This window comes from Myotis brandtii, unplaced genomic scaffold, assembly GCF_000412655.1.
Source record: "Myotis brandtii unplaced genomic scaffold, ASM41265v1 scaffold896, whole genome shotgun sequence".
Lineage (NCBI taxonomy): Eukaryota > Metazoa > Chordata > Mammalia > Chiroptera > Vespertilionidae > Myotis > Myotis brandtii.
Genome location: NW_005371677.1, coordinates 190,838 through 215,234, shown reverse-complemented (window position 1 = coordinate 215,234; position 24,397 = coordinate 190,838). Strand labels below are relative to the sequence as shown.

Here is a 24,397-nt window from a genome sequence, read left to right as displayed (position 1 = left end):
GCAGAGATTTGACACGAAGCCTCTTTTCCTTTTGTACCCTGATCAGCAAGGGCATTGGTGCCAGACAACAAAATTCAAATCCACTTGTAGGACTTATTTTGAATCTAATTCATTGGAAGCTTGAAAACCTAGGTGGTGAAAGTGGGGAGAGGACTCAAGAAAAACAAATTAAAAGTTTGTTCTGCTCTAAAGACTTACAACCTAGGGAAGGGAGAGAACACTTGTCGTAGAAAAGACATAATTCCAGATGGAACACAGTGAGCCTCATAAAAGAAGCAGAGCACTGTCTTTAAGCAGGAGTTTTGTTGCTTTTTTTCCCCTTAACTTTTTAATTTAAACTCTATTTTGCTTTCTAGACAGACCTACAAACCATCACTCAAGTTATGATTCTTTTGACTCCTGCTCCAACTAGAGAGCTGAACAAGAGGAGAAGGGGGGTGAGTGAGGAATTGTTTGAAGTGGGTGCTGAGCAGCAGAGAGCCTGGAGCAGGCAGGTGGTTCTGTCTCCTTGCTCCCCTGGCTTGTGCACCACTTGGCTGGGGGTGGGACAGAAAAGGGGGGCTGAGGGCACACTGTGGCTCTGTTCTTGTACCATGATGCTTTGGGGAGTTAGTGGTTCTGGCTAACTATATCTGGCTGGGCCTGAAGCATTCTTTTTGGAGATATATATTTATATTGGTTTCAGAGAGGAAGAGAGAGAGAGATAGAAACATCAATGATGAGAGAGAATCATTGATCGGCTGCCTCATGCAGGCCCCTACTGGGAACTGGGCCTGCAACCCAGGCATGTGCCTTGACTGGGAATCGAACCGTGACCTCCTGGTTCACAGGTCGATGCTCATCATTGCACAACACCAGCCAGGCAAGGGCCTGAATCATTCTGAGGGAATGGTCCACATGTGGAGATGACCCAGGACATGGTCAGTGCTGAGATGGCCGAGCATTTTGGAATGAACACTCCATAGCCCGAATTGGAGTGGACATGGAACCCTGAGGAGCCCTCCGGACCCATTGTTCCCCTGGGGTCTTGTAGAATCCCTGCCCTGCTCTCCACCTGCCTGCTCCTTTGAGTGCCTCAAGACTTTGGTTGGGGGGTTGAGTTGCTAAGAGACAGAGAGACGGAGAAGACAGAGACCTGGAGAGGTAAGGGAAAGAGAGAGATTTGGAGCCACGGGGGAGAGAATGAGGACTGCTGGAGAGGGGCAGAGAGACAGAAGAAGGGGAAGAGGGAGGAGAGAGAAGCATGGACTTTAAGAGAGAAAGAAAACTATGAATAGGGGAGGAGGAGGAGAAAGAGGGGGAGGAGAAATTCCAGGAATAGAACTAAAAACGAAAGAACAGTTTTGTTGCTAAGCTATACTTAAAAACAACAGGGTTAGATGTTAAGTATTATTTGTCAAAAGCTGTGGGCCAGAATTTGGGTTGGTATCCTTCCCCCTCCATTTAACAATTTCTTGAGGGAAGATGTCTGTGGTTTTCAAGTGCTCAGTTACACTTCATTCTCCAAGGCTTCTCCTACTGCAGCTGAAATGCATTTCCCATAATTTTGTCATTTCTTCTGTGTGTGGCTCTATATTCCAAAGCATTTGCTATGAATCCTGACAGCTGCTCCCAAGCTTTGGGCTACTCATCCCCCTGTCCTTTTCTTACCATGCATTCTCAAGGGGTACAATATCGTTCCTACCAGGGCAAAAAGTGGTTCTTACAGGAAAAAAAAACCTCAATTTTTTTTAATGTAAAAGTACCTATAAATGGAACATAAATAAGTATACAGTGTATTTGTGGTGTTGACATTTCTTGACGGGGGAAGAGGAGCAATTAGGAAAAAAATGGGTCCAAAAAGACTCGTTAGTGGGGCGATTGATAATTTAAAAAAGGTTGAGAAATATTGTCTTGTACTGATGTGTTTCTTGTGCAAAATCGGGCTTCTGCTCATTAAATGAAGGCCTAGCTCAGGAGTTAGGAAATCGTTTGCTCATTGTCTATACTGCTGGGTGACCTAGGCCATCGCTAACCTTTCAGTGTCTCAGTTTTGCCTTCCACGAAATGGGACGGAGCCTAGCTGCACTGCCCAGGGCTCCACCAGGTCCCCTTTGCACACCACTCGAGTTTTCTGGAGCCACAGATGACAAAAATAGAAGCGGCTGTCCGTATTGTATGTTTACAAAAAGAGACAGGTTGAGGCATAGCACGAGATCTTTCAGAGTCCAGAACACAAAGGATGTCTTTGTTTTACTTTTTCTGTAAATAGGCCCTTAGTAAAAATGATTTGTTGATGACATGATGGCAAAAAGAGAAGTTGCAGCCTGCTACTTTGGAGTCGAGTGTGTCTTACCTCAGCCCTGGTCACAAAGATGTGAATTAGCGTCTCCTCATCGGTCCCCACACCCTTCATGGCCTTGTACAGACGCTCAGCAAAATAGCCCTCCTGGTCGCGGGCACACCTCACTGGCGGGTGAGGGAAAAGAGAACATGAGGCAGTCACATTTGGTTGAACATGGAAGGAACAGAGATGGCCCAGAGTGTCACCTCCCACCCTTGGAGGCAACTGGATTATGAAGCAGGTGTTAGACAGGAGCGAACTCCATTCTGTTATATCATGGGATCTGGAAGATTCCCCAGGTCAGGGCACCTGGATGCTTCAACCAGAACCCAGTCAAAACCCCTTCTGACAAATAATAACCCCCCTGATCCCCGAAGACCCTTCGTGGGTGGAGGGACGCTTGGCATGCTCAGGCTCTCGCTACAAAGTTCATGCTTCTCACCAGCAGCAATCGCTTCCCATCTCAGTGAAATCTCTGACATTGGAGTTGGGTCCGGAGAGGAAACAGATGGACCGGCAACCTTGCTGTAACACAACTTCGTGATGTTGGAGATTCCCTCGGTTGGCCTGCAGCCGACTTTCCTGTGCTAAGCAACCTTCCTTCCCTTTGTTTTTCTTCCCTGGGTTTGTTCTGTGAGTCTCATCTCTGGATCTTTTCCAAGTTCTCCACTCTCCTCTTAGTTTGCGGCCTGGGATGTGGGCTTGATGAAATGTTCGATCTTGCCTACAGGTCACCTTCCTGGGATGCGGCTAGTTGCTCTCTTCTGGCCCTCTCCCTGCCCGCCGGCTTTGATCTGATCCACACATTAATGAGGCATGGGTTTGACTCACCAAGTAGGAGATAGGATGCACCTCTGGGGGATCAGTCATTCTTTTCTCCCCTCCTCCCAGGCTCCTATGGGCCCCTATTGACTAACACTTTGGGGGAAATGAGCCATTTCCTCTTTAGGTTGTTGACATTTACCTGGAACACGTCATGTTTTTTATGTTAGTGATTGATAACAAGTAAGAACTTCAGCATACGCCTGTACTGCACAGCCTTCAGATGTCCTTAATGGAAACTCCCGTTTTCTAGGTCATTGCCCATGTGTTGGATGCTTACGAGGAAGAGAGAGGAACGGAGTTAGGGAAGCAAAGTCGAAGTTGGGGGTCTGTCTTCTACTTTTGTAGGACATGTGTCAGCCATCAGAGTGTCGATGGACAAGAAAAACCCAGACCCAGTTGTCTGTCCTCTTTAGCCTGAGAACAATCTAAAAGCTACTGGATTGGTGGTGGTTGTGAGGGGAACCTGTCGATTTGGGGAGTAGCATGTTTGGTACTCTGCAATCCCCAGACATTCTGAGCTAGTGCCCTCACAGTCTCTTCCTGAAGACCGTCAACTGTGTGGTACTAAGTGATGGTGACATGTCTGTCTGCCTAATGTCCACATGCTCTACAGAGGTGTCTTTTCCCTTGGCATTCCGTCTTCCTGATATTTTGAGGAGAAAATTCTCAGCTTTTCTTCTGTAGATGATCTATGCTTGGTAACAACCTCCGTCCTTCGCGGTGGCAGAGATCCCTCAGAAGTTTGGATGGGGCTTGCTAGGAAAGAGATGTGAATAGCGAGTGAAAGCCAGGGCAGCTGCCCCGCCCAAGGCTGCCTCCTGCTCCTTCTTATGTCACGGCAGGTGTTCTCACACTCCAGGCAGCATAAGCGAGGCCCTCGGGGATCCTGTCAAAGTGTAGCTTCCAGGCTCCGTTGCTGGAGGGTCTAAGTGGGTGACCTGCAGTGGGCCCAGAAAACTGGATTTTCACACCGTCGGGGGAGCCATTTGGTCTCACAGCCCCTCCTCCTTGACTTTAGCCATAAACCGGCATCTGTATGAGTTGGGTGGGAGTATGGGATGAGAAGACTGTCTAGAAAATGTAGTCATGAAGTCATGTCTGTCTACTATCTGTGTGGTTTCTTCTCCAGGTCTTTCCCAGCCGCTTTTATGTTTGCTACAATGGAGGACACCTATGTCCTGGTTTCATGCTCCCAACTACAGGGACTGAGCCTCTCCCGCCTCTGACCTGCCTCGCTCGGGCTGTGTTTGTGTTTGTCATTGCTGTCGCCTACTCGGTTGATTTGTGTGCATCTGCCATGGACTGTAAAGTTCTTAAGAGCAGAATATGGACCTATTTACCACCGATCCCCACACCTAGCAGGACCCCTGGCCCAGGCAGGTGCTAAGCAAGTGTTAAAGAATTGAATGGTTTTATTACCATTAATATTAATAAGGGTTTTATTCATCAATAATTAATATTCATGAAGATTAATCTTACTCTTTTGACTGAACTGGTGTTTTCCTGATTCTCTGCACTGTAAGCACAGGAAGGGTTTAGAGCCTCTTAGCTGGGCTATGAGTAAGTCTCTCCACTTACTTAAGACACTCATTCTTTGAGTCCTAAGGACAGTCGACCATGTACATTCCGTAGAGGTCAGGGCTTTCAGGCCTCTGTACATCACAATAGAAATCCTGCTCATTTGAATGCAAAATGAGGATGGATTTTTTAAAAATCAATTGCTGACATTTAAAAAAACAGTGGCGGGGGAAGCCGGGGGGAGAAAGAAATGAAAAGAAAGAAAGAGGAGAGAAGGCCTGGCAGTTTTAGCACATTTTTTAACTTCCAGGGCTGCTTTCTCGGTTCTTCCTCTTCTGGGGAAACACCTCTCCATTTCGTGTGCCATTTGGGGTGGTGCCCTGGACTCCTTGCCACAGGAGTGTGGACAATGGACAATGCCTTCATTCCAGGGCTTGCAAAAAGGAAAAAGGAGCCTGCCAGACACGGCCCATGCCCATCTCTCTCTGCTATTTCCTGCCTCTGGGCTACCCCTGGAGAGAAGGTCCTGGTGCCTGCTTGGCACGGTCAAGATCTGGTCTCCCTCCCAACTCTTTCTTAAAGGACCTCATTCATTCCCAATGCTGAAGGGAACCAAATGGAAAAGGACACCCTCAAGCCATCAGGCATGTGCAGCAACTTGTTCGTGAATCCAGAACCTGGATGCTTTGGAGTGTGTGTCATATGAACTGCATACCGTTCCCTGAGACTGAACAATGGTCCAGGCTGTTGACAGATGTTCTCAGGGACCTGCAGCCTTAGTGGGACTGTCGTGAATGCCTCGGTGTGTTCCCAGATGACCTCTTCAGGACAAAGATATTCAGTCCAGCTCACAGCTGAGTCCCTTCCAAGGAATTGTCCTCCAAGGAGGGAGCAGCCTCACCTAAGCTTGCAAGTGCTCCTGGGCTGCCACCAGCCGGCTGCTTGATGTGCGGGCCCCCTTGCCTCCACTTTGGACCTTCCAGCTTCAGGACTCCTTGGGGTCCATCAAAGCCCCTGTTGCAGCTGCATCACCTTCATTCCCTCCCTTGCCCAGTGCTGCCTAGAGATGTTATTCCCAAACTATCCTATGAAAGCTTCCTGCGCACAAAGCTCCGTCCCGGAGTCTGTCTCCAGGCAGCCCAACCTAAGTCAGGGACCCGCCTGGCTGTGCTTTACCGAGGGTCAGGTAGGCCTTCTGCAGATCTCCCGACGTCTCGGCTTCAATGGCCTCTTCGATGTCTTTACCGATGAGCTGGAGAGACAAAGTCCAACCATTAGTCAGGTTTTGCTTTGGATGCACTTGGGGCTCTTCCTCCACAGAAAGCACTAAGCCCTCCCAGATTTGGTGACGCGGCCTTAAGGAACTCCCGTCTGGCCTCGTGGTTTGCAGTCTGAAGGTGGTTGCCCCCATTTGAGTGGAGCTCTCGTGGCTGAGGAGTTAGTCCAGATTTGACCCCTAATGGATTTGAGCCCAGTCAGGACCACACCCTGAGCCCCAATTTCCTCCTCTGCAAAATCAGGGGATGGAAGAATAATGAACATGTATTGTACAGTATCAATACTTCTTTATGTTTATACATAGTACTGAGTTTCCTATGTGTTTTTTAAAATTCCATTTCTAATTTTCTAGGAATTAGAAATTCTAATTTCTAGAAGGCTGTGGTTGTAATCATCTGACCCACACCTTCCTCATCTCCTTTGTCCTGGGACTGGGGACTCAGTCTCCTACAGTTTGGGTGAAATAAGTAGCGGCTGTGAAATTCCTGGGAAGAACTTGGTCTGATGTTTCTGATAGAGTGGGGCTGCAGGGGCTAGAAGGGGGGTGAGCTGACCACATCAAAATGCCACTTTCCTTCATTCTGGGGTGATTCCAAATGGTCCTATATTCACCACCAGCTCGCATATCGCTCTGCACAGCATTACATGTTAGGTTTCTTTCCAAATATTTACAGAAGCTGAAGTTCAGAGTAAAATATGACTGTGCTTAACCAAGTATTGGCTGGGCGGCTGGGCTGTTCAGGGCAGGCCAATAAAGAGAAAGGAGGGCTTTTTGTTGGGTTCGGGAAACATGTCTAAGCATTTGAAATACTGAAACATCTTTCCTAGAAATTATCTTCAGAGGATATGACACAATTGTGATTCTATAAATAATGGGGGCCCCGAGGACACGCCAGTGGAGTTTGTGGAGTTTATTCTGAAAACACAGGCCAACAAAATATTCTTTGTGATGCAAGCACCATGAATGTTGGGGGAGGAGGGCCCAGATTTAATGACGCCCCGTTGCTTGGTCTCCGTGGTTCGCACACCGAGGGGTCTGGTGTGTGTGTAAAGGACTGGAAGCAGACCCTGTTGGAGGCTTCCGGTCCCGTCCTTTCCTTAGCTGTCCCCAGCCTTTAGCGGGTTGATGTGGGAGCTGGTATTTCGGGAGGGACTGGTATCACTTTCCCACGGATAGGGTTCTTGTTCTGTAGACTGAGATTGCGTTTCAAGAGGACATTGTATTCATGCAGGTCTGTGTTCACTAAACAAATCCTCGCATGAAAACACTTTCTGTTTCTATTGTTCATACTGGGCCAGGCAGTGCTTTTCCATTTGCTGTAGAAGCTTAGCCTACCCAACAGATAAAAGCAGAAAAGCAGAGCTGTTCTGGGAGGCAGGAGATGGGTTCCTTTGCCAGTCCTGGGCAATAATGCCAGGGTCTGCCCACTCTGGGTCTCTTCTTAGCACAACTCCAGGGGGCGCTATTCACACAACACAATGAGAAGGCATTGCTCCCTCTTCCCTACGTACCTCCTGTCCCAAACCCCTCCTGGTAGCTACAAAGGCACCTCCAGGGGCTCCATGGAACACAAATGAAAATCAATTGATGGGCCCAAGCAACTGTGACTCTCCTTTTCAATGGCCAGCTTTTCACTTCCAGAAACATTTAATTCTTAGGGGGCTCTTTGGACAGAACCAGGTTGTCTGATCTTAGTACAAAAACACATTGCGAGGGTGAATTCCAGACCAGCCTCAAAGGCTTCTAGTTAACCAGGTAGGGAGAGTTTTAGAAAAATAGGGATGTAAACCAATTCCTCCAAATTGACAGTGAGCCCACAGCAGAACCCTATAAAATGGCTTTGGCTACAGCAGTTAACAGGCTGAAGACTCTGGAATGGGCTTAGGATCACGTAAAGGGGAGGGGAGGAATGGCGAGGGCTTAGCGAGCCTGGGCTTTGGGTATGTGCACCTACAGTTTATACTGAGCCCTGTGTGGGGAGCTTACTTTGGCTTTATCACTCCATGCACCTTTCATATTTGGTAGACTGAGGACTGTAATAACCCTGCACGATGCGGCAGAGTTGGGGAACCTTTGTTGGTTGGGCTGGGATTTCTGAGAGCATCTGTACTTAAGATTCAAGTTTAGAGGCAAAGGACAAAAACCTGAGTTTTTGTGCCAAAAATTACAATTCAACTCTATGCCACAAAATATGCTCCAGTGATCGGATGCTGGCATCTTGGCGCGTTTAGCCAGAGACCATGAGGAGCTTAGAACCGTGGTCTTATGATCAGGATGAACATAAGGGTGAAATCAAGGGTAAAGATCAAGATGAATTATGTTCCAGGGAGGTTTTTGGCATAGATGAATAGGTAGCATTTTTGAACTGGTTTTATGTAAAGAATCATCAGATCAATAGACTATCTTATTGTCCATTTAAGTTGTAGTAGCTCTGATTTTTAACGTTATTGGTTCACATAAGGGGGACTCCTCACAATTTCTCATGTTCCTTGAGCACCTGTTGCACGCCAGGGACTAAGTGGTTTACTTCTGTTAATTCATTTAACCATTACTAACCAAATGAAGTAGGTACTATTATTATCTCTGTTTTATGGTTGGGGAAACTGAGGCACAGAACCCTTAATAACTTGCTCAAGGTCATACAGTTGGTAGCATAGAGCAGATTTCTTAAACTTGAATATGCATCAGAATCTGGAAATTTATTAAAATACAGACCATACAAGGGCATGTGCCTTGGTTGCAGGCATATCCCCTGTGGGGGTGTGCAGGAGGCAGCTGATCGATGTTTCTCTCTCATCGATGTTTCTAACTCTCTAACCCTCTCCCTTCCTTTCTGTAAAAAATCAATAAAAAATATTTTTTAAAAATAAAAATAAGGGGAGAAGGAAAAATAAAATAAAATAAAATAAAATACAGACCATAAGTCTCCGACCCCAGAGAATCTGACTTAGTAGGTCAAGGGTGGGGACTGAGAATTCTTATTTTTAACAAGTTCTCAAGTAGGTTTGATGCTGTTGTTTCAGGATTAATATTGGTAGAGAGTAGCCTTACTCAGGTACTTAGTAGTTTACACACACACACACACACACTCACACACACACACGCTCGCATGTACAGTGGGGCCTTGACTTACGAGTGTCCCGACTAACGAGTTTTGAGATACCAGCTGTCTCTCAGCCAATTTTTTGCATTGAGTTGATAGAGTAATTTGAGTTAACGAGCTCCTTAATGAGCTCGGTCTCGGAACGAATTAAACTCGTAAGTCAAGGCCCCACTGTATGTGCCTTTATAGTCATTGGCAATGACAGCCATCCCAGAACCTCTATCCATGGCCCCAGTCATGTGGGAAGAAGGTCGAGGTCACAGAGAAGGTTTTCAGCTCAGTCTGCACAGCTCCAGGCATAGAGGCCCTGGGAGTGTGGGGTCAGCTGCCTTTGATCATGTCTCTGGGCACGATTTGAAAGCAGAGGGCCCTCAAGGCTTATATACAGTGATGATAAAATTCTGAAGCTTTATTGTCTTTTCATCTGCTGGCAACACACAGGAAACACTATTTCGAGTGAGGAGCAGCCAGCTCCAGCCGAGGTAGGAGCTCGGGCTGGGGAATCTTGGAGTTCTCGTCCACTTTCTGCTACCGACTTGCTGTGTGGTCCTGATCGGTTACAGATGGCTCCTGACTCACAGCAGCCTTTCCTTGTCCAGCCGTCACGGGCAGCAATGGCTGCTCAGCCTACATTATAGTTACGTTATTGTTGTGAAATTGAAATGAGATACAGGGCACAGAAGTGCTTTGAATAGTTAAAAGCACTCCACCAATATAAAATAGGAGACCAACAAACCTCTGATACTCCCCAAGAGGCTTCTTGCAATTAAAGACCGCTGTTTGGGGAAAGACTCACCATTAAGTGCCTAAAATAGCTACTTCACTTTGTTGGCTTAAACTTTTCATTAGATTAAAAAAATTAATTGTATAAAAATAATTTATACACATCTCTTCAGGAGTGTCCCTCGGAGATGTATCACATCCATCTTGGGAGTGGTAAGCACTTACATTAGAATGATAATAACAGTGAACGCCTGTATGCTTACCGCTTGCCAGGTGCCCTCCTGAGCCTTTTGTTTGTCTTATTTAGCTCACGAGTTAACCCCCTGAAGGTGTACTGGTGAGGATCGTGGCTCCTGCTTTAGGAATGAGGATGGAGCGGGTAGGTCACCTGCCAGCGGTAGATCCAGGACCTGAACCTGTGCACTCTGATTCTCGGGCTTTGCTCCTGAACTTGACACTCTCTGCTTTCCTAGCCTCCCTTATAAAGCAGCGTCTCCCAGACTCGGCATGGCCTTTGGAGCTGGACGATTCTTTGTTGTAGGGGACTGTCCTGTGTGTTGTAAGATGTTTAGCAGCATCCTGGCCTTGACCCACTAGATGCAAGTAGCACACAGTGTGACAACCCCAAATGTTTCCAGACATTATCAAATATCCCTGGGGAGGGGGGGGAAAATGACCCCTGATTGAGAACCCCCTGTTGTAAAACAACTCCCCACCTCCCAGTTCCATATTCCAGATTGTGGCTTCTCTTAGAAATAACGCAAGACTCAGTTTCAATGTGACTCCTTGCCCTGGTGCTTGATCACTCACAATTTGATAGGCTTGAAAGGTGGCCCGTAGCTGCTTGTAGCTCCTCTTGGCCAGGACTTCATTGAAGGCAAGTTCGTCAGTGCCCCAACGGCCCTCCCCTGCCTCCGGAGTCAAACACAAACATTTCATAAAAGCCTTTTGCAAAAAGACTGAGTATACAGTGTTGGGACAAGGCCTCACGTACAGGAAATTATAAAATATACTTTGAATAGAAGCCAAATTGATTGACTAAACACTTTAAGCTTCTAACCCATGACTATACTTCACTTAATGGTTTATATTATTTATACCCCCTCCCCCCTCCCACCTGGTTACAAAATGGATCTGAGGTAGTTAACCCCCGAGTATAAGAATAGGACTTATTCCTTTAGGTTCATGATGACTGTAAATTTGAAAAAAAATTTCAAAGATCATACATTTTTCCTGAGTAACTCCCATGTGCATGAAATAAAGAAACGTTTGTTGGAAATAAGGCTAATCCATTTTTAGAAAGATGTTGCCGAGACTGGCACGCCTGCCCACTTACATCATACAGCTCTTTGGCATCCTGGCCAGCTAGATCTTTGTCCACATCATCTCCTTCATCACGATTAGCCTAGAAAAATCGACACATTGTTATGAACTTGAGTTCCTGCCTGAGCACAGACAACAAAAAGGGGAAAAAGGGATGGTTTCAGAGGGGTGGCCTGGGAGAGTTAGCCTGGCGAAGCGCTGCTCTTTGCTGCCATCTTTTGGGCACAACTGAAAAACAGAGTAGTTTTAGGACAACACTTGTTTTTTCTTTTCTCTCTCTCTCTTTTTTTTTTTTTTTGTAGGAATCAGGTCACTCATAAACAAACCCACTGACCTCTTAAGCAGGCTGAAAGCAAGCTCACAATGTCCCCTAAGGTCAGTCCATTGGAAAGTTAATAGTCTTCCTGTCAGAATATCGAAGTTTGCCTCCTAGGGTCCCACTCCTGAAGAACCCTGAAGGTTGGCTATGGAAGGTCTTGAAGTCTAACCTAAACCCTTCGTGGCAGAGAATTCTAAGATGACCCCAGTGGCCCTCACCCTTAGATAATCCCTTTCCTTCGACTGTGGGCGAGATGTGTGAATATAATGAGATAGCACTCCTGCAATTATGCTGTGTTAACATGGCAAAGGGGATGTTTGCAGATGTGATTAAGATCCATAATCAGTTGAGATCATCAAAAGGGATAGTGTTCTGGTGGGTCTGAGCCAATCAGGTGAGTTCTTAAAAGGTCAGAGATGGAAGAAGTCAGAGAGATGAGCTCCTACAGGCCTGGGAGAAAACAACTTTGAACTGTCTATGGGGGAATTTGACAAGGACTGCAGACGGCCTCAAGGAGCTGATAGTGGTCTCTGGTTGACAGCTACCAAGAAAACAGGGACATCAGTCCTACAGCTACAAGGAGCTGAAACCTGCCAACCTGCCAAGCTTCAGTAAGCTTGGAAGAGGATCCAGGTCCTCAGATGAAATGGTGGCCCCGGCCTGACACCAGGGTCTCAGCCTGGAGAGACCCTGAGCAAAGGATTCTGCTGACCTTAACAGGATTCCTGACCAGTAAAAATGGGGAGATCGTAGAACCGTGTTGTTTTGAGTTGCTAGGTTTGTGGCGATTTGTCATATAGCAGGAGAACCCGTATATACTTCCTACCACAGTCCATCTATCCACATGGAGAGGAATGAGCAGAGGAAATGCACAGAACTCGTAAGATGGATTTGTCAATGAGATATAGATGCTGTCTGGCTGGAGGCCTGTCTGGGAGCTGTGTCCTTGCAGGGCCAACTCTGAAAGCCCCACTTTCCTGGCCCAGCTCCCTGCAGGGTTCTTACAGGGAGACAGAGTTGTGTTGTGAAAAGGGCCCTTTGGGGTCAGATGGTCTGGTTCTGGTTCCTGGGCTGGGTCTTACTCTATGTAAACCCGGGCAGGCTACCCATCCTCTCCGAGCTTGAGTTTCCTCATTGACAAAAGGAGGTGGTGAGGCTCAATGAGGTCACTCGGCAACTTTCAACCTTCTTCATCTCATGGCACATAAACTAATTACTAAAACTCTGCAGTACTCAGAAAAATATACTAGTATTTTTTGCTGATTTGGCAAAAAAAAAAAAGGAATAATTTTGATTCATTTACACCAGATGGCTATGGTTGTGTTGGCTGTTGTCATTTTTTTTATTTGACAATCTAAGGGAAAAGAGGTCAGTGCCCCTGACCGAATAGTCAGATATTGCGTGTTTTAAAAGTTCTTGCGGTGGACCCGTTGAAAATACCTGAGATACTCATGAACAAAAAGGGATTGTAAACTGCAAATGACTAGACTATTATTGTGGGGGGAAATCCCAATTGAATAATTTCACAATAGCTGATCTGACAGCCTGGGTTGATGATCCATGGGAAGCACTTTTAATAAAAGAAGGAGATGTTTACTGAATACATGGCCTTTTCTTGTCATGGTACCATGTTGCCCAGGGCTGTTTCCCAACCTCATAAAGCTCAGGAGACCTCTTTGCTCCTCTTACCTGTAGCAGGGACACCAGAATTTTTTTTAGGTTCCCACTCGTATCATCTTTGACATCTGATTCAAGGCTCCTGTCAAATACTTTTGAAGAAGAAAAAAGGAAGGAAAAAGCAGAGGGTTTAGTTCCCCACAGGCATTTTGAAAGGAACATTCTTCATCTGAAATCAGACAAAAGGTTACTTACACCTTTGGTAGGCCTCTTTGATGGCGATGATTTCCTAGGAAAGGTAATAAAAAAAAATCAATACTCCGAGGTGGGTTAATGGATAAGATACAGAGACACACACCGAGGGAAGAGTCCGGGACTGGTCTCTGGACACAGGATGCTTCCAAAGAGGGCCAACCTATGGGTCAAGGCCTAGGCCTGGAGCAGATCCCGGGAGGTATGAAGGGGCCCCTTCCGTGCAAACATTTCAGACACACGAGTAAGGTATACGAACATTCTTCTTAGCTCTAGAAAGGGTTATAGCTAAGCTAGTGTCTTTCATTACCTCCTCACCACACTTCATGCCTCCAACCCCACCCAGGTAGCCAGCGTTGGAAGTTCAGTGCATATCTTTGCAAATAATTTTCTTTGCCTTTGTAATATATATATGTGTGTGTGTGTATGTGCTACTGAAAATATATAGAATCGTTTTGTGGATATGTTTTAAAAGTGGAATACTGAACATATGGTGCTTTAAGTTACTTTTTTCGCTCAGTAATATATCTTGGAGATCCAGCTATGCTTACACAGTTACCCAATGTTTTCTAAATGGACGTAAAAGGTTCCTTCCTGCGATAAGCCACAGTTTGTTTGGCCAGCCTCCAGTTGATGGACATTTAAGTTGTTTCCGATTGTTCCCTACTTCAAACAAGGCTTTATTCAGTAGACAGTTTGTTGTGTGCAGGAGTATGCGTTTGTGTAGAGGGTGTGTCCTGGGACAGTTGCTTTATATTTCAATGGCTGGTGCCAGGGGATTCACTCAGGCGCTGCCTCAGTTTACACTTGAAGCAGCAGTGTGTACCAGGCGTTTCTGCACAGGATCACCTGCAGGCTGTTTAAAATGAAAGTCAGCATGCAGTGATGGGTGGTGGTGGGGTAGGTGGACAGTAGCAATGAGAAGCCTGGCTCCTGTGCTTTTGTGGATGGGAGGGGAGGTAGATGGGGGGCGGGGGGGCCACTCGTGTCTAAGCCAGCGGTTCTCAACCTGGGGGTTGTGACCCCTTTGGCGGTCGAACGACCCTTTCACAGGGGTCGCCTAAGACCATCCTGCATATCAGATATTTACATTACGATTCATAACAGTAGCAACATTACAGTTATGAAGTAGCAACGAAAATAATTTTATGGTTGGGTCACAACATGAGGAACTGTATTTAAAGGGCCAGAAGGTTGAGAACCACTGGTAAGCAGCTCCCTTCCGTTTCCCCTCCTTCCCACCCACTACCTGGATCTGCCTGAACCCGGGGCCTGCTACCTCTCTCTCTCTCTCTCTCTCTCTCTCTCTCTCTCTCTCTCGCTCCTTTTTTTCTTTTAACACATTGTTTGCGGGTAGTTTTTATCCCCGCGCTCTACTACACTGGTAGAACGTATAAATATGTAAAACGTATAAATACGTTTCCCGCATACAGTGTGTCAGACCTACTTGATTGACAATAAAGGGCTTTGCTTGTTGTTTGAGCCAGGACCCGAAAGGAACTAGGCTGAGAGGGAACAGCATATGGTCAAATAAGATTAGAAAAATACTCCTCAGAGTAACCTCCGGCCAAGGCAGGCTGCTGAGTGCCCTGATCTTGGACGCTCGAGGGGACTGTGGTGCTTCTGCAGCGGGGAGACCATTGAGGGGGGAAGGTTGTGTGACTGTGGGGCTGAACAGATGCCACTGCCCTTTGCTAACCCTCCTCTAAGGCACAGTTTTAAATGGAAACTCCCAGAAACGGAGGGTTTTTATTATCTCGTGGGAAGTGAGGAAGTCCAGGCAAGCTCCGGAGAGGGTTTTGGAGCTGTGGCTCGGAGCATGGTGGCGCTTCTGGAACTCAGTCAGACAGCCCAGGCCCAGCAGAAGCCACCAGCTCAGGGTCGTGGGCATGCAAGGCCTTTTAGTGGCAAAGCTCTGTTGCTTCCTGCTCCAACCACTGCTTCTGGTTCCTACCTGGAGGCCTCACGACTGTTGGGATTTTCTGGCATTTTCTTGCTGGGCCTCCCCAGTTTACTGGGATGGGTAGTTGTGGAAGAGGAAGGGGTGTCTCCAAATAATGATTTTAGACCCTCTTTACCCTTGTGGCTTCTGGAGCCTAAATGAATGCGCTTCTCCTGGGGTCTTAGCAAATGCTCTTTTCAGCTGCTGGAATGTGCATCTGTTTAGAAAAACAAAGGCTGCCTTGGTACAGCCTTTCTGGAAGCATCTATTATGTCAAGCCAGTGGCAGTAACCCCAAGACTGACAGCCAGAGGACTGAAGAGGCATCTCTCCTGCATGGGCCAAGCGGACACATTTCTGCCCAGACACTTGCTCACCCAAAGGGTGCAGTGCCCCTTCTGCCTCCTGCTGCCATCTCCGAGGGGTGTGTGGGTGCTCCCTCGGGGCCCGGGGCCCGGGGCCGAGGGCTTGGCTGGAACTAACCTTATTGGTTCTTGTGCACAGGACCTCGATGAGCATTGCCTCATCCGTGCCCAGACCCTTCATGGCCTTCTGCAGCTGCCGGGCATCGTACTCGCTGGGGCGGTCCAGCAGCGCCAAGGCTGTCTTCTTGAAATGCCCGCTCAGCTCACTCTCCAGCACCTCCTGCAGGTCCTGTCGGAAGACATCGGAAGCCCTGGCTTTGAATGGCCTGGGAGGAGAGGGGCAGGGGTCTGCTCTCCCACCACATGGCCTCGGGTCCACAAGAAACCTACTATGGGCACTCGAGGGGTGATCGAAACAGGAGCTCTGTGGACACAGTGACCTGCTCTGGGGGACAGTGGTCACCCTGACTACCCATCCATTCCCCCCAGGACTGGCAGAGGGGCAGAGAGAAGATTCCCTGCTCGTGTCTGGAGGCCCCAAAGGTGAATCACAATAACAAGCAGCATTTGCAGAATATTTGGGGGTTCAGAGGGCTTTCTCACTGATCCCCAAAACGGCCCCGGCAGGGGATGTATGGACATTACCCCCATTTACTGACTTCAAAAAGATGAAGGACTCACCCCCAGACACTCAGCCAGAAAGGACTAAAATACAGGCTTGTAATTTCTAGGGGGAGAGGATCATTTGTCATCCAAATGGGAATGTTTGAAAGTGAAAAGGGGCACTGTGGATAATTTCAGAAGAAAATAGGACTAAACAGGGACCTTCTTGGGCAAACCGGATGTCTGGTCACTCTGGTTTTCTTGTGAAATCCTGAAAGGAACACTTACAGGATTGATGTTTGGATTATCAGATCAACTGTCGCAGTATCACAGTACTTGTGTTCGAGTCACCCTTATTTTACTTAATAATGTCACATTCCCATAACTTTTATTATAGTACTAAAGGGCCAATGCACGAAATTTATGCACCTCCGCCTACCACCGCCGTGGCCCCCGCTCGCTGCAACTTTGTCTGGAAGGAAGTCCAGAAGGACATCCAGTCTAATTAGCATATTACACTTTATGATTATAGATTATTGCCCCTGATTTTCATGGAGGCTTGCTACTCGAAAGACCATAAAAATGATGTCTATACAGTTGCGATACAATTACTTAAAAAAACTCTAATGTTTTAAGTTTGTCTTATTGATTTGGTATGTCTCTTATTTATTAGATATTGTTATAATTGTTCGGTTTTATTGCCAGTTATTGTCGTTACTCTCTTCCTGTGCCTCATCTATAAATTAAGCTTTAGCATAGATGTGTATGGATAGGAAAAAACAGAATATATTAGGGTTTGGAACTATTTGCAGATTCAGGCATCCTCTGAAGGTTGTGGAATGTGCCCGCTGTGGCTGGGGCTGCTGTATATAAAAATGCAGAGAAAAGAAATCCAGCTGCCTATTCTTACAAGCCACAGGCATGAAAACAAATCCTCGTGTGTTTACATTCTGCTTGGACACGGAAGCCGGCTCAGGGTGCCTCGGCTCTAACCCTGGTTCTCCAGCTAGCCAGTCGTGTCACCTGGGGACGGGTGTTCTCTCTGAGCTCAGCTGACCGGGGGACTTCGGTTTGTTCTTCTCTAACGTCTTCTAGCTTCACGATGCTGTGATTCTAGATCACGTCTCTGGAAGTCTGGCTGTCTGGAATTGCAAAGCTTTGTGCCAGAGCATGCGCGCTTTATCTTTACCAGAGCCCCCGAGGCCCCACTTCAAACCCACTTACTCTTATTTCACAGTAAAACTGAAGAAGCCTGCATCGGACTTCCCATATTGCTACAGTGGGAATAGACATGGCACTTGAGGGGCTGCTGCAGTTAGAGGGGCTGGCATGGATGATGGCTCAACCTCATTCAGCCCCATTAAATGCAGCCGAACTGCAGTGTTATCAGTGAATGACATTGACAAGCCTGAGTGTGAAGACAGTAGAAGCACAGCCATCAGGGCCACCTGGTGTATCAACAAACAGCTGTCTCATGGCGATGGGTTCTCCAGGAGGGAGCTCTGGATCTGAGTCCTGGTTCTTTCTCTTACTTGCGTGTGATTTTGCGTAAGTCATGTAAACGAATGAGCTCCACTCCTCCTCTCTGTCAAATGGGAACATTCATGCCCAGCATAGCTCCCCTTTGCTGCTATGTGCTGGCATTATCCTGCTTGATTCGCCCAGAACCTGAGAAGGGAGGTAATTATCATTGTCCTTCTATATGTGAGGGGACCAAGGACTAAAGAGTTTGTTGCCTGCTCAATGTCAAATTAGTCAGAAAAATCCATCTCTCGCTATGTCTGTTTATACAGAGTGATTGAAACTATAGAGGTTTCATAAATATGGATTAGAATACATTATAATAATTAACACTCACTTTGCATACTGATCATTCTAATGATATTAAGAAAAGGTTAAATTGTGTTCATTATATAGTAATAAAAAATATAAAGCCTAATGCATACTGAACAATTTCTATACATAACACCATCAACAACAACAAAATGAAAGAAATGTTTTGGTGGCTTTTTTTAGTTTTCTGTACCCATCACTTATGAAAGCTATATCATTCTTGAAGACAGCCCCAAAAAATGAAGAATTCTTCGATAAAGACCCACTTGTAAAAACTGATTTTCAAATCACAGGCCTATCTGTAAGTTAATATGTGGAATTAGTCCAAATGAGTGGAGAAAATGGCAGAGGAATTAATAGAAAAATGAAGTCAATTAAAAAAAAATGAGTTAGAGAATACTGGTTTTACGGGCCATTAAGTTAACGAGGCAATTTCAGTTTTTCTGAAGTCAATTCAAGTTTTAAATAGTTATTTCATTTTTCCTCTTGGGCTAATTTGGTGAAGCTGTAAAGACACTCTTTGCTGCCTGGGGAACATCAAGGAGGCAGAGACGTCAAGGCCAAGGCCGTATGCATGCTTGCGTGGATCCTTGGACTCACCTTGCCATACATTGCCTTGTACTTTTGCTTTATTTGTTGTCTCTCATTCGATGTCCTGCTTGATAAGATTTCAATGATGGTCGCCTCATCAGTTCCTAAAGGGCAGGAGAGAGAAGCAAAGTAAATGTGAATAAGAAACAAGATGGAGATTTATTGTAGTCAAGTGTGAGGAAGCCAGGGTCATGGTCAGAGGCTGTGGTGGAACCCAGAGGGACCCTTTAGCTTTAATGTCTTGTGGAGAATGGTATTCTTTTCACTCGCTTGACAAATATCCATGGAGGCCTTACACTGCATGAAGCACAGTGCCAGGCATTGTGGTGGTAAAAGGAAGAAGTATGTGGCCTATTCCTTAATTTCACTCCTAAGTATATACTCAAGAGAAATGAAAACAAATGTCCATACAAAATGTGTACACAAATGTTTATTGCAGCATCATTCATAATAGCCAAAAGATGGAAACAACCAGAATGTCCATCAGTAGACAAATGGATAAACAAAATGTGGTATAGCTATACAACGGAATATTATTTAGCCAGGAAAAGGAATGAAGTACCAATACCAGCCACAATATGAATGAGCCTTGGAAACATTATGCTAAGTGAAAGAAGCCAATCTCAGAAGACCACGTTAAATGATTCCATTCATGTGAAAGTCCAGAATAGGAAAATCTACAGAGACAAAATGTAGGCTAGTGGCTGGCTGTGTTGGGTGGGGGACTGAAAGCTAAAGAGTGGAAAGTTTCTTTTAGAGATGATGAAAATGTTCTAAATTCAGCATGGTGATGGGCCATTCACTTAGTCTTAAGGATTAGTTTCCACTTTACAATTCTGGGGAGACCTAACTTTTTTTTTATTTCAATTAGAGAAACAGAACATTCTAGGATGAGCTCACTTATAACAATAGTAGGGGTTAATTGCCTGCCTCATTCTGGTTCAGTTCCAACACTGTTATTTATGTTGTTCCTCTTCATTTCCTCCTGTAACATTACCTACGTAATGTGTATCCAGTTACTTCCTCTGTGACATTTTTTTAACTTCTGAGGGCCAGAAATCTCACCTCAAGAGGGATTTCTTTAAAAATCTCTTGAATCCACCCCTTCCTTTCCATGTGCGCTGCTCTTGCCTGGGTCTAGGGCACCCGTATCTCAAGCCTGGACCTTTACCCTTGTCTTCCCTGGAAAGAGCCTTCCTGCCTCCCAGGTGGCCCCTTCGCTATATTGTGGCAACCAGGAATCTGGGGCTCATCCCTGGCTTCCTGTTTTCCCTCACCCCACATCCAATTAGTCGCCACTAATACCTCACTATTTCACCGCTCAGGTGCAGCCATTTCTCTCCATCCTCACCTCTGTCACATTGCTCAGCAGAACTAATGACCCCCGTATGGGTTTCCTGCCTTACTCTCCCCTTTTCCAATCAGCGTTCACTATCCCCAGAATGACCTTTCTGATGAACAGGTCAGCCTGCCCGTGCCTCTTCGTCACACCTTTCAATACAGGCCCCTTTAAATCCATAATCCAGTCTCAACTCTTCAGTGGGGCATATGAAGCCTGTTGGATTAGTTCCTACTTGCCTCTCTAAGCCTTGTCCCTCCCCACTCACCTGCTCCCAGGCCTCCCTTCCATCAATTCTATGGATCACTTGCAGCTTCTAGTACAAGCAACACTTTCTCTCCCACCTCTGGGCGTTGCATGGGCTGTTCCCTCTAACTGGAACATCTTTATCTTTGACCATCACGTTCACTCCTACTCCTCCTTTAGGACTCAACTCACTGGCTCCCGTGGCCTGTTCTTCTCTGTCCTGTCTCTACCACGCCACTGTGCAAGTTCCATGGAGTGGGGGCTTCTGCTCGCTGCCACTTTCACAGAGAAGCTCTCAGTATTTCCCGGAGGGCTTGGTGAGTGAACGAATGTTCAAATGCATGCATACATGTATGAATGAATGAATGAATGAATGAATGGAGAAGTTTGCACTCAATTCCACCGAACCTTGTCTCTTCGCATGCATACATGTATGAATGAATGAATGAATGAATGGAGAAGTTTGCACTGAATTCCACCGAACCTTGTCTCTGCATTGGTGTCGGCTGCATGTGCTTCTCAGGTGGACTGTATGTAACAGGGACCAATGGGAACCCCTCTACTCTGATACCATAGTCAACCTATACCTGGATAATTCAGGAAAACGGAGTTAAAATGTAAAAAGTAATGTCACTTAGACTTTCCTTCCTGAAATGCTTTACAAAGAGAAATAAAGAGCAAAGCAGACCAGAGATGGCTCAGCAACAGCCTGGAGGCGTGGGGATGCGTGGGGAGGCGTGGGGATGCGTGGGGATGCGTGGGGAGGCGTGGAAATGACTAGATTTCCCTCAAGCCCCTTGAGTCTGGGCCTCAGGTTTATCCTGGGAGCGGTTCCCACTACCCAAGAAGGGATTAACTGAACAGTGACCTCATCTTACATTTCACAATATGCGTGTCATCTAAGCAGTCTGTGCTGCCCAACGATTTCCTGTAAACATTTACAATGGTTTGAGGCACTGGGGCCAGTCCCCAGTGGTTCTGGGAAAGACTTTTAAAAATACGAGACAAGAGGGAACCTCAGCCCTGACTGTGCATGGGATACTGTCGAGTAATTACACAGCAGAGGTCAGGAGAGGGTGACCAGCAGCCTCGGGAGGGCCTCCCGGCTTTTGCTTTCCCAGTAATTTTCTGGGAAGATACAGAGCTGAGTTTCAGCAGGATGAAGGTCACTGGGTTTGAAGTGCCCTCCGCTTCACACCAGGGGCCCATGTGCCAGATGAGTGAGCCCCGCAGTGAGCCAGGGGCAGCAGCTCAGTTTTCCCCACAGGCTCCAGATGCCAGCCGCAGCCTGCCTCGCTGAGCCTGGGGCTGCAGCCCCATCTTCGGTGCCCAAGGGCCAGTCCCTTCTGTTGACACCAGTGGGCACCCTAGCCGGTTTGGCTCAGTGGATAGAGTGTCGGCCTGCGGACCAAAGGGTCCCGGGTTTGATTCCCGTGGATAAGTACCTTGGTTGCAGGCTCCTACCTGGCCCGGGGTGGGTGCAGGAGGCAACCAATTGATGTGTTTCTCTCACATCGAGGTTTCTCTCTGTCTTTCCCTCTCTCTTCCACTCTCCCTAAAAATCAATGGAAAAATATCCTCGAGTGAGGATTAACAACAAAAACACCAGTAGACTTTCCAATCCCTCCAATTTCTCCTTTGGAAATGGAGGTGCAGGGAATGAAGCATGAATGAAGGAGGATTTTACCTGCCTGGGAGGGTCATTATTTTCTACTTGCTCACTGGATTCGTTTCCTGACGCCGTATTAATTTCCACAAACTTGAGGGCTTAAAACAACAGCAGGGCCTCACTCCCCTCAGAGGCTCTGGAGGCGGCTGGCAAACCTACTGTTTCTTGGTTTGTGTCTGTATCGCTGCCTGTCTTCACTTGGCCTTCTCCCTGGGTCTTCTCTTCTGTCTCCTTTAAAGACACTTGTCAAAGGATTTAGGGACCACCCAGGTAATCCAGGATGACCTCTTCTCAAAATCCTTAATTACATATGCAAGGACCCTTTTCCCAAGTAAAGCCATCTCTCAGTTTCCAGGGGGACATGTTTTTCGGGGGAGGAGGGAATGGGCACCATTTAACCTGGTGTACCCTCAGCAATAGAGAATAAGGACCTCACAAGGGTGGGCCTCTTCGCTGCTCATACTAACCTAATCGTCTTTGTGTGGACTTTGGATCTGAGCATATTGTTGAAAAGGAGGAAATGAGCATATAGTGAGGGCCAGTGAGGTGCTGGGCCCTGTGCTGCCTGCTTTATCCTCAGCACCTCCCTGTGCGGAGACAATATTAGCCCCATGTTGTAGACGAGACAACGAAGGTTAGGGCACCAGTAAGTGGCGAGCAGTAGCTCAAATCCAGGTCCAAAGTTCATCCCCATGCCTGGGAGGGGGGTGGGGGGGGCGTGGAGCCTGGGCTCCTGCGTGGCTGGAGCAGCATTGCTTCCTCTCCGTGGACCTCACATGGGCTAGACCTCGCTCCCCAAAGTGAGGTTCCCGGACCTGCTGCATCAGCATCACCAGGGAACTCACTGGAAATGGACAGTCTCTGAAACCCCTCAGGTCCTCCCAGTCAGCGCCTGCATATTAACGAAGACTCAAAAGCACATTGGGTTTGAGAAGCTGGGGACGAGAACATCTCCATGGCAGCTTTCCTCTCTAAGATCCTCTTTCTGTTTCTGTGAGGGAGAATGGCAGCCATCCTTCTATGTTGGGGTCCATACACTCTCAGGATTGAGGCATTGTCTTCAGAAGGGCCCTGCTGGGATGAGGGCAGCAGAGGGACACAGAGGCCTGAGAGGAAGGCCTGACAAAGAGCATCAGCATTGGGGGGACTGTCAGGGGCTGTTGCCCGCCCCCCCAAGACCCAGACCAGTCGCTACTTAGGAAAGGTGAGGAGAAACACCAAAAAAAACCAAGGAAATCTCTAAGTTTCATGTTGCTCTTTGAAAAAATCAAATATTATTTTGTGATATAGCATTCTTGTTATTTTGAATTGAGTAGATGGTGAGTGGGCAGAAAGTGCACATAATCTTTTGAATTATGGGGCCCTTAGACCTGCTCTACTCAATACAGTGGTAACATGTGGCTGTTGAGGACTGAAACTGTGGCTGGTCCAAGTTGTAATGTTCTGTGAGTGTAGAATACATATCACATTTTGAAGACTTAATGTGAAAAAAGGGTTATCAAATATCTCATTAATAATTTTTATATTGATTGCTGAAATACGTTTGATACAGTATTGAGTTAACTAAAATATATAATTCAAGTTAATTTCATTTTTTTCTTTTAAAATCTGGCTTCTCAAAAAATTTAAATGACCCACAAGGCTCACCTTTGTGGTTGTTGGACAACAAGGCCCTGGACATTTAAATCCAGTCCTGGTAGGGGTGGTATATCAATGAGATGGGTGCATGGTCTTGCTGACAACTTTTGCCAATGATACAATTTTGCTTTGGCTTGTGCTTCTTGGTAAAGGTTGGAATGCTAGACCTTCAACCAAATAGTAGCTTTCCAAGATAGCCCTAGTTTCTGTTCGCCCACCCTCATTTCATAACTCTTTGGTTTTGAGCAAGATAATTAACCTCTGAGCCTCGGCATTCTCATCTGTTACATTATTATAATACAACTTTACAGGGTTGTTGGGAGGATTATACAAGATGATGGGCATACAGTACCCAGCTTGGCACTTGGCACTTAGAAGGTGCTCTACAACCGTGACCAACACAAGAGTGGTCCCACCTTGTGGCCACATCCAAGCACATCCAAAAGGGGGGAGAGAACAGTGCATGACTTTGCCATTCAGTAGGTGTCCCACCTGTGCTTACTGAACTACACCCGCATGGTGGGCTGAGAATGTGGGGATTTATCTTTACCCACAGCTGAATCATTCCCACACCCACTTCAGCTCTTGGTTCCAACCCACACCCAGGTGTTAGGACCTCACTCACGAGGCAGCAGGGAAGCACCTGTGAGGCTGGCTCAGCCACTCTGCAAAACTCAGATCTATAAACATCCTGCCCATTCCAGGCAAATATATCTCCTGACAGTTGTTCAAACACAAGATTGGCCAGGTCTGGGTATAAGCTAGGGGCAGCTACTGCTGAGCTTTCCTCTGATGCCCCAAACCAAGCAACCTGGTTGACATCCTTCATTTCCAGTTCTCTCTCTCTCTCTCTCTCTCTCTCTCTCTCTCTCTTTCTCTCTCTCTCTCTC

The 24,397-nt window shown here is 46.7% G+C and overlaps 1 protein-coding gene across 4 annotated transcripts in view; it reads right to left on the bottom strand.

Annotated features, from left to right (window-relative positions):
• ANXA13 (annexin A13) overlaps nucleotides 1-24,397 on the bottom strand; it is a 61,237-nt gene that overhangs the window by 924 nt on the left and 35,916 nt on the right. For all 4 annotated transcript variants that reach the window (XM_005885166.2, XM_014532460.1, XM_005885164.2 and 1 more), the window contains 8 exons: nucleotides 18,625-18,719; nucleotides 15,707-15,877; nucleotides 13,286-13,319; nucleotides 13,103-13,182; nucleotides 11,108-11,176; nucleotides 10,582-10,683; nucleotides 5,843-5,918; nucleotides 2,336-2,448 (listed from right to left, as the gene is read on the bottom strand). In XM_005885166.2, the coding sequence (XP_005885228.1) occupies nucleotides 2,336-2,448; nucleotides 5,843-5,918; nucleotides 10,582-10,683; nucleotides 11,108-11,176; nucleotides 13,103-13,182; nucleotides 13,286-13,319; nucleotides 15,707-15,877; nucleotides 18,625-18,719 (740 nt within the window). The remainder of the gene's footprint in view (nucleotides 1-2,335; nucleotides 2,449-5,842; nucleotides 5,919-10,581; nucleotides 10,684-11,107; nucleotides 11,177-13,102; nucleotides 13,183-13,285; nucleotides 13,320-15,706; nucleotides 15,878-18,624; nucleotides 18,720-24,397) is intronic.